The following is a 10,494-nucleotide window of genomic DNA, read 5'->3' as shown; positions in this document are numbered from 1 at the left end:
ATGGGAGTGTCAATCCTGCTGCAGAGGTGAGTCCATGGCTGGAAGAGTTGGAGTTAGTGGGAAAAGAAGCTCGTGGAGGAAAATCATGTTAAAGTTAGATCTGGAGTGGCTGCATTTGAAGATACCCATTTGATGTTCATAGAATTTGAAAACGGTCACAATGAGCTGCCATCTGAGAGGACTAGAGAGCTGTAGTTTTAGAGAAAAACTCCCCAAGCCTACGTGAGCCAACCACAGCTTTCCTCAGCCATTTCTATCTGCGACCTAAACCAGGAAGCTAAAGGAGGCTATGATTATAGTCTTTACTTCATTTAGTTAGGTGGAATAGGTTATAATACATTGAAACTGAATGCAAAAAGCACTTTTGCTATCACAGTACTTGCTAAAGAATCTTTCTGCCATCCAATTTCGTTAAATACAGATGTAGATGGATCTTGTTCCTCTCTCCAGTCAATAAGAGACAATCCATGGATAAAAGAAAAATTCGAAAAGCACTGGTTTACTGAGCAGAAAATCAATACCAGTGTTAGCGAGTTTATTTTCCTAACATTACAGCAGAATTATTTTGTATATCAGAAAGAGATGTTTCTAGAAGCTAAACAGACTCTACAACATTATAAAGCAGATTTTTTTTTAAGGAGCCTTGTACATCTTCTTGAAAAACTAAATCAATTCAAATATTAAAACATGTTTATTGTCTAATGCTTCACATGCCTTAAGTTTTATGAAGCTGAAAAACCTGGAACAACTTTGATACTAAAATATTTTTATCATCTAATGCCTCACATTTCCTATATCATTCTGTATTCCTTCCACAAACTTAAGCATCTTCATAAGAAAAAATTCTTGCTCACTGAAAATTCTTGACTAGCATCTGTAACTCATTGCAATGAGGCTGTAAATGGCTACACCATCTACAGATTGGCCTGGTCCCAGGTTCATGCCTTAAAGTCACATAAATTAATTACATAAATTGTTTGCAAGACCAAATGAATGAATGAAAGAAAATTCAATGAAAGGAATGATGAGAAGCACAGAAAATTGATTTTCTGATGGATCCTTTATTCTAATTTTTAGATCAATAGCTGTTAACTGGTCACACCGTGAGTTTGGAAGAAATTGAATCTCACCTTCTATTACTCATGCTAATGCAAGATGGTACAAAATCCTCACCCACTGACAAAGCAGAAAACTTATGGCAAATGTCTGTCTCATGACAACTTAATAGGCATGGGAAACATGTTGGGACATGTTTAACTGTCACTGTTATTCCCACTGTTCACAGTAGAAAAGAAGATAGGTTGTTTCATGAGATGTTGTACAAGAAAAAGCAGAACATTACAAGTATATTTACAACAGGGCAAAAGACTGTTTGGATACTTAAAAACAGATGTGAAAGAAGGTCAGCTTGGTGGATATCTCGGGCCACAGCTGAGCACCAAATAGGAGAGTTCACAGTCTTAGGAAGAGGGAATCAGAAACAGAAGTGGCTATGGAAAAAAAAATACATAAACTTTCAATTCCACAAAGATTATGAAGTTATGTTTCGATGTCAGCTGCTATTTACAAAGCTGGATGTTGCTTCTGAAAGTCAGAAAGCATGTAGGTACTTTTTCTAAGAACCAAGTGATAATTTAAGTGCTTTATGGAATGACTAGAAGCTTAAGAAAGCAACACAGAAAACAGATAGCAGACTTTCTTTAAATGTTAGATTGTTTTTTATTTTTCAGATACATACGATTTCATTGGCTTCTTTCCTTCCATTATTAAAATGGAAAAGAAGTATAACCAAATTTGCACTCAGCACAAAGATCACTATACCAACAGGACAAAAACAACACTTTTGTCCATTCTTTCACTACCACAGAATAATATTTGCAGAATTTAAAAGCATCTTAGATGCTATGATTGTGAAAACTATTTCCCATGAGAGAAATACATACATACATAAAAGGTGATGTTGATCTATTTCTCTCCAGAGATACTGTAACTTAGAACTTAATGTACCAAGAAGGCATAAAGCTGCATTCCTCAAGGCAGATTTTCTGATCTATGGAGGATTTCAGGCTCCTCTGTACTCATTCAAGAACATTTCAAATGATTAAAGATTTAAATTGAAGTAAAAGAATAAGCTTCTTACGCAAGGAAGAAAGTCTCATGGATAATACATATTCTGGGGGCAAAGAATAGCTGTCTGTCATATTTGAAATTAAATAGATTCCAGTGTTTATAGAAGTGCTTTGCCTGACCAGACAGATTTTTGCTCATTTAAACAATTCCTACAATCTCAGATATAACTAGGAAAGCTTCTTCTCTTCAAGAATATATACTTGTTTTTAAACACAAATGAGGAAAATGCACTGAAACCTAGGTTTTTTGTTTTACTACAGCAAAGTTGGCTTTGACTAACAAGCCAGCTCATCCAGTAGAATGTCCTTTTAGAGATCTAAATCAGATTTGTGTAATTGCAATGGATGCCTGCAGCATTAGTGTGAACAGTTTATCTGAAAGTAATAAAAGCTCACTCATTACTATCTGATGTACAGACAAGTAGAAGAGGAGTTGTGATGTAAAAGGTGTAGATTATCTAATATGTCACTGTGTATAGAGCAGAGCAACACATAATGAACATGGTAATGCCCTGATATTATTGCTATATATGGTTTCCCTGTCCAAGTAACGTTCAGAATCTAGAAAAGAATGAAAATCAACTTAATCTTACTTAAGAAGACTAAGATGCATGGTTCTGAATAAGTATTCTCTTAGGACATCAGAGTTGCTTCAAATGGATCTGAATCTGCTTCATTATCTCAGTGGCTAGGTATAATTAAAGAAGAATTAAATCATTTTACGTACCACTTACTGCTACGAAATGTAGGAGGTTTGCATTCTGAGTAAAAGCTGCACACACCACATACACACAACTCATTACTTGCTTGGAGAAGAAAAAATTTAAACAAAACCAAAGTAGAATACTATCACAATAGGCTGAATGGTAACTAAAATTACAGACATCTTCACTGATTCTTGGCATAATTAGTCTGACAACAGAAGAAACAGATCCTAATTTTGCCTTAAGAAATGGACAGTATTTGGCTGAACATTGACTGCAACACAGCTAAAATGAACAATCTCAGGAGAAAAAAAAAAAAAAAGCAAAAAAAATTCATTATGCTAATGCTAAATTTCAAAGCAGAGAACTGCATACAAATTTAAAGGCTTGCTAGGAACAACTAAAAGATAAAAGCTTGCAGGTGACACCAGGATTATTTAACAACAGGAGAACAGTGCATGTTACCCATCAAAAGTTAAACTACACACAATAGAAAAGTACCTAATTTGGAGTTGAAACCAGCAAATAAAACAAAATAAAGAATGAACTTCAGCAAATAAATAATAAACATTTAAAGCGGTTTAAAAAAAAAAAGTAAAAAGAAAATTTAAAAAAAAGAAACATCTGCATAAAGAGATAGTAACTATTACTGGAAAAATCTAGAAGAGGAGGAAACCAACCAGCATGCTCACTGCTCATGAATACCAATTGTATTTAAGAATGTTTTGGGAAGAAAGAGACATAGAGGAAAAAAAAAGCAGGCATCTTACTGTCTGTATTCATTATAGACTGTTCTTTTCATGGAAGAGTAAGAAGCCATGGGTCTGTGGAACTCCACCAGAATAAAGAATCTGAAGGAGTTCTGGAATAAATCAGAGAAAGGGTAGTACAAAACCATCAGCGGATGCTGATGTTCCCCTAAGAGTGCTGAGGGAATTCTGTAATGAAAGAGCTGCACTATCGATGGCGATAAAACCTGCTGAAAACCACAGGGCTCTCTCCTGGGGCTTATTCAGCTCAAATTTCTCATAAATGATCTGGAAAAAAACAGATATTTCTTTGAAAACACCAGCACTGTTCTTTGCAGTGGTCAAAACAAACAGATGGTTATGTTGGTTGTTTTTAGAAACCAGAAAATGGTGTTAAACTGACATAGAAGACAAAACCTGCCTCCCCAAATCTTACCTGCCTCCCCAGTTGTTTCTAAGCTTGGATTTCACAAGGAATCTAACAGTATAAGAAAATGTACAAAAAATTTAAAACAACAATCATATCTATAGAATCCTTTCTAAAAAAGGAAATTAATTGTCTCCTCTTCTTGGGACAGAGCTGGGCAAAAGACTATATAGCAAAAGTGCAGAAAATGAAAGAGATAAACAGGTCTATTTTTTCCATGTCATGTATAAATAAGTTGTGGTGCTAATTGATACAGGTTTGTTGTATGCCAAAAACTAATAAATTGGATCCAAACTCTTAGACAAACAAATGTTAAGACTACCAAGTGTGTCACAAACTCAGCCTCAAACTCATTGTATAACCTGGTAGAGCAACTAGCAGAAGTGGCACTTGGAGATGTCAGATTTCTTATTGTATTTCCAAGACCATTTGCCATTGTCAGAGACAGATTACTGATGTAGGTGATTTTTAATCTCACTCAAACTATCTGTTCTTACATTCCTATGTTCTGTAGCAGGGAACAGTGTAAACCATTCTTATCAATCCAAAACACAAGAGCTGCTGGTTGTGTTCCAAAAAAACAAATCTCACTCTCCTGACATCCTGCAGGCCACGTGCTTTTCCTTGATTAATGACTGAAATCCTTTATTTGTTAGCAGACCACTGCATTTTGAATAACAAACAAAGAAATATGCAGCAAGAAGATGTTAAAGATGGATACTTGCCTGACTTTCTTATCTCTTTCTCCCCAGCTCATCCAGGTCCTACAGGATTCTTGCTCTTTACATTATCCATGAAATACATAACACCGTTTGACTTTCATCCATCCTTCTGCCTCAGACTAACAGTGTGAAAGGACTGGCAGAAGGGATAGGACATAGTAGGTGGGGAACCACCACTGTGTCTCTGCCTTCACTTCTACCTACAGTGAAACTGCCCTTTTGGCTTACAGTATGAAGCAAGGAAAAATAAAAGCTTGATAACAAACAGATGACTCCCCACTCACATTCACATCCAGTCCTCCAATGCTTGACCAGTCATTGGTGAAATTAAGAAAATTGGAGAAATTAAGAAAATCTAAAAAGCGTATCTAGTAACTGGCAACAGGACACATTTTATGAATATAAACAGCAAGCCAAATCTGACCAGTTTACAGCTGATTAATCACCATAATAGGAGCCAGCACTACATGTTGCAGGTCAGTTATTAGTTTCCTATCTAAGCCACAATTTAAATGGAGAGTGGAAAGCAAAAATGATTCACCCTTTCTTCCAAGCCATCTACCTCTTGATCTGAATCACTGAAGAAAGGGAAAAGAAATGTGTGCTCTACCATCTATAGCATTTCAAACCCACCCAGGTACCAATCAAGTCCAATTAAATTTTAATTCTGCTGACTGCAAAAAAAAGTTAAACAATTCAGAGAGACAAAATAAGAATCTCTAGTATGCAAAACCAACAAGAGCCTTGGTAAAATAATAAGCATTTAGCCATACCTGGAAGAGACACATCACACTGTGAGTTGCTTCCAGAAAAGTGACTTGCATTGCTGGAGACTGCGCTTTGCTGATTTTTCTGATTTAATTTTAGAGCTGTGTTTTACAGACATTTAAATCCAAGGAGCCTCCCCAAGCACTTTTCAGTTGATCTGGAGAAACAGCACTTTCAGGATTGTAGCAAATGATGAGAAAAGGTGTTTCACCAAAGGTGTAATGACAGAAGAAAGGTGCTATAAAGGGAAAAAGATTGCTTACCCATATCAAAAGATTTCAGATTCACAGAGAAAAGCTGCAACAGGGAAAGAGCTCTAGAAAGAGATCCACCCCCAACAGCAGTCAGCCCTTAAATGGGCTCTAAGTAAGGTGCAGCCAGCCTCCACCCCTTCCAGTCACACAGCTGAACTGCCTTCACCTGTGCCCCAAGGATTGACCGGGTCCTTTCCCCAGGTGCTCAATCAATTCCCATTCAAGGATGGAACTCATTGCTCCTGTTTTCAGCTTCTATTCTACAATGAGATTGCTACCTGTACGTACGTATTTTCCTACGTAGGTTGCAAGGAAGGTGATGCTAGATGAGCTGTTAGAGATACCTTTATCTGGTGTGATGGATTCCGTCCTTAGGCATAAAATAATCTGATTTCAACTGAGTCACATTATAAGATGTGAAAAACAACAGAATCCTTGCATAGTCTTTTAGGTGTGTGTCTAAGAGGATGATTTAATGCTCAATCCTCAATCTTGAGTATAAGAAAAAGAACTCTGAAATCAATATGTGATTTCACAGGAAGCCATTGCTAAGGGTGAAATTAAAACAAGACAGGAGTGGTTTGTAAGGGTGCAAAACTGTGCATTTTAACTGAATAGTCTGAGTAAAATCCGGATACAAATAAATAAATAAAAATCCAAGCACTTAACTCAGCACTTATCTGCGTGCTTGGTTAAGACTGAAACAGGGAATCCATTTCTTCTAGTGCTTAGACAAATGAACCTGAGTGGTTGCACCATCCCATGAAGAGTTCCACCATCTGATATGTGGAAAAGGGGAGAAAAATGCAGAAATAATAACTTAAGGAGGTTTTTATTAGTTAGTTTCGCTACCTGCTCATGGAGCCAATTGTAGGGGCATGAAGCTCCATAACACTGTGCTGGAATAGACTGCTTAAAGTGATGCTTATGGTAATGAGAGCAGTATAGAAGAGGCATCAGAGACTCAGTCACATTCCATATCTGCTCACATCACAGTGTTGAATCAAGCCTCCTTCTGAAACTGAAAAAATGCTTGTCTTTCTGAGATGGAAATGTCAGATAAACAGATTAGAAAACTATGCAAACTGTGAGACAGCTCTGTAGCAACCATTGTTCTGACCTGGCTGGATTTAGTTGCTGTCGTAATTAAGTGGAAGTTATGGCTACAGACAGCTTGATGGCTCACAAAAGTCTGGAATCTCCTTAAGAAAAGCAAGAGAAGCCTCCCATATGGCTACAGCCTATCATCATAAGGGGAGAGGGAAAAAAATACTCATGCTGGGTCAAACTTTATCCTTAGCAGATGTTTATACCAGATTAATCTTCAAGTCTTTGCTTGCAAGAAAAACAGGTAATTATAATCACACTGTTTATTGTTTGAAATAGAGTGCTCCAAACTCAAAAGGAAAGTGAAAAAAAAAAGAAAAAAAGAAAAAGAAAATAGTAGTCAAAAGGTCAGCTTTAAAGGGAGGGAAAAAAAATAGGTGCTTAGAAAATGGCATTTTCAATCTTAATGTTTTCTCAAAGGGAAGAAATATACCCATATCCCACAAGGCATAGATGAGATCCAGTTACCCGCTTCTTACTGCACTTAGAAAGCCTTGAAGCAATATTCAGCATTGCTACTTTAATTGGAAATCAACACTGTAATAACAGATGATGAGCATCAGTACTCTATACCACAGAGTGAGTCCTGTGGTCAGGAGGAGCCCGGTCCTGAGAAATCCAAAGGGAAATCACAGAGGAAGCATTTGCCTCCTTAGAAGTGGGTGTGAGGTGTGAATTCTTTCCTTGTTCTCAAGGGACACCATGGAAAACAGCTGCTCTGGGATCTGCATGCTATGTCCAGACACGTTAGCACTTAGCTCAGCGTGCAGCTTGCCTGCACCATGTGTGATCATAAGGGACCCACACATTGCACACAGAAACCAAGTTTTGCACCGACATCAAACTTATAACTGGAGAACTGGTTGCTCTGCTACAACATAAATGAATACTGTATGGAGTATAAACAGAGCAGCAATTAAGGTTTTCAATCATCCTTTATTATTTCAATCAACTGAAGTATAAAATGACTCCCCATTAACCTCCCACTTCCTTAGCAATTTAATGCCCATCTACGCATGGAGATGCTCCTCGTTTGCAACAACGTCACTCTCAAAGAGTACAGGTCACAGTTTCCTCCGAAATTATGGCAGTTCACATCTCCAAGTGTTCCAGCAATCAGCAAGCAAACGAGAGCCTCCCGGTGCCCCTCAGATGGGTTCTGAATAGCAAGGCACTAGCGCGCAAAGCCCTCCACTTTGCAGATGCTCCGGAGGTTCTGGGAGGCGCCAGACCCGCAGCAGCCTCCGAGCGGCTGTAACCCCGGGCCAGTTGCGGTCTTCGCCGCCGTTACTCGGTACCCGCAGCCCCTCGCGGCTCCGCGCCGCCCGTCTCCGCCTCGCCGCCCCCCGCCGCCGGCTCCTTGTCCCCGCCGCCCACCGCCTTCGCGTTGAAGCACAGCTTGAAGACCCCCAGGACGGTCATGACCAGGATCACCAGTACCACCACGGCCACGGTCACCAGGATGAAGACATAGTTGGAGGAAGAGGAGGAGGAGGAGGAGTGCGGCGGGGCGGCCGTCCCCCCGCGGCCAGCGGGCGAGGTGGCGGGCGGTCCCGCGGAGTCGCCGGGTGCGGGAGCGGAGAGGCGATGGTCGGCCGCGGCGCTGGGGGTCGCGGCGCAGCGCTCTTTGCAGGGGCAGTCGGGCTTCACCGCGCCGTCCCAGGCGAAGCCGCCTGGACCGTGCCGGCAGCGGAGCAGCACCTCCCCGCCTGGGCACGCCACGGCCAGCTCGGTGCCCGGCGGGCTGAAGCCGGGCGCGGTGCTGCCCTTCCCGAAGGGGAGGCGGTAGTCGAGGCTCAGCGCGCCGTCGGGGCGGAGGTCGGGACAGGCGCCCTCCTCGCGGTACCGGCAGGCGTAGCCCCGGCCGTGCCGCTGGCAGGGCAGCTCCCTCCAGCCCCAGCGGGGGCTGTCGGCACCCGTCAGGTGCAGCCCGGCGCAGCGGGCGGTCGTGCAGGTCCGCACGGGCTCTTTCGCCCAGCGGCCGAGCGCCGACGGCACCTCCCGCGGGGCCGCCTCGCCGCGCTCCTCCCAGGAGAAGCCTCGGAGCGGCTGTCCCGTGTCGGTGCAGGCGGAGGCGTTCCTCTTCAGCCCGACCCAAAAGAGCGCGGGCCCCGCGGCCACCTCGGCCAGCAGCGCCAACAGCGGCCCCAGCTCCGACTCGGCGCTCACCCAGGCCAGGCCGCCCCCCCAGCTGCCGCAGGCGCTGCGGGCCTCGTCGTACGAGGCGTTGGCTAGGTGGGCGCTGAAGCAGGCTCCGGCGGGCTGGCACCGCACGACGGAGGGCGGCGGGGGCCGACCCAGGGCGCAGGCCGCGGCCAGAAGCAGGCAGCAGGGCCCGGCCCGCCACCGCCACATCTTTGCGGCGGACCCGAGGACTCAAGCTGTCCCCTCGGCTGCGTCGACGCTCGGCCCGGCGCGGGCTGCCCGGCCCCGCGCCCACGGCCCTCCCACGGGGCTACGCCGGAGGAAACGTAATGAGAGCCGGGCCTGACCCCCGGCATCCTTCGTTTGTTGGCGTCCCGGCCCCGTCTGGCAAGACTCCAGCGGCAGGGCGGGGTGGGTGGAAAATCCCGGTGCCCGCCCCGCCCTGCAAGGGGCACCGGGGACTCAGTGGCAAGCTGGGTCACGGGCAGTAGTGCGGTCTTTCAAAGCCAGAGGATTTTGGATTTATTTTATTTTCAGATGGAGTAACTTTGGACAAGTCCCGTTCAACTAGTGTATGACTGACCGGTGTGGATTTCATTAATGGTAGGCTCACACAGAGATAAAGCCCATTTTCTCTGGACTGCTCAAAGACGAATTTGAAATGTACAACACAGTGAATCACAGAATGGCAAAACCATGGAATCATAAACTTGGAAAGACCTCTAGGATCATGGAGTCTGACTGCCAACCTATCATCACCATACCCACTAACTGTGTCCCTCAGTGCCACATCTACTTGGCTCTTGAACACCTCCAGGAGTGGTGATTCTAGTGGGCCGCCTGTTTCCAGTACATTACCAGTCTTTCTAAAAAGGTTTTCCTGGTATCCAAAATGAGCCTTCCCTGGCTTAACTTGAGGTCACTCCATTGTCTTATCACAGTTACCTGGGAGAAGAGGCCAACTCCTACCTTGCCACAGCCTCCCTTTGGGTTGTTGTAGAGGGTGCTAAGGTCTCCCACCAGCCTTCTCCAGACTAAACAATCCCAGTTCCCAGAGCCGCTCTTCCAAAGACTTGTGCACCATCTTTGTTACTGTTCTCTGGGCACACTCCAGGGCCTCAGTGTCTTTCTTGTTATCAGTCTGTCCCAAAAATAGGCATCCGTTAGTTACTTACTTTTTGCTTTGGGAAACATCTCACTAATTTCTTGTACGGTCCCAGTAGACAGTAATGTATACAAAAATGTTGTTTGTCACAGTTGGAAGAGTTAGCAAAGCAGCATTTCAAAATACACGAAATAGAGAGACCGGATTAAGACTACATAGAATTCACACATTCATAACTATATTTAAGCAGACTATTATATGTGGTTTATGTTTCTTCCCTTTTGCTATTCAGCAGGAGTGAAACTAGGTCAAACATTGCCTACATTCTTGAAATTACTGGATTTCGAAAGCACTTAGAATGCTCAAGTAAAAATAGTTACATGA

At 43.1% G+C, this 10,494-nt stretch overlaps 1 protein-coding gene across 1 annotated transcript; it reads right to left on the bottom strand.

Annotated features, from left to right (window-relative positions):
• Positions 1-7,776: 7,776 nt before the first annotated feature.
• Positions 7,777-9,302, bottom strand: CLEC14A (C-type lectin domain containing 14A). The gene has a single exon (XM_072338577.1). The coding sequence runs from the start codon at positions 9,213-9,215 to the stop codon at positions 8,148-8,150; it is 1,068 nt and encodes a 355-aa protein (XP_072194678.1). The 5' UTR covers positions 9,216-9,302; the 3' UTR covers positions 7,777-8,147.
• Between the last annotated feature and the right edge of the window lie 1,192 nt (positions 9,303-10,494).

The sequence above is a fragment of the Excalfactoria chinensis genome, chromosome 5, assembly GCF_039878825.1.
Source record: "Excalfactoria chinensis isolate bCotChi1 chromosome 5, bCotChi1.hap2, whole genome shotgun sequence".
Taxonomy (NCBI): domain Eukaryota; kingdom Metazoa; phylum Chordata; class Aves; order Galliformes; family Phasianidae; genus Excalfactoria; species Excalfactoria chinensis.
The sequence above is the reverse complement of the archived record's forward strand: the minus strand, read 5'-3'. Positions and strand labels throughout refer to the sequence as shown.

Bases quoted from the DNA above. Each gene is read 5' to 3' on its own strand.
- CLEC14A (XM_072338577.1), bottom strand. From the start codon at position 9,215: ATGTGGCGGTGGCGGGCCGGGCCCTGCTGCCTGCTTCTGGCCGCGGCC.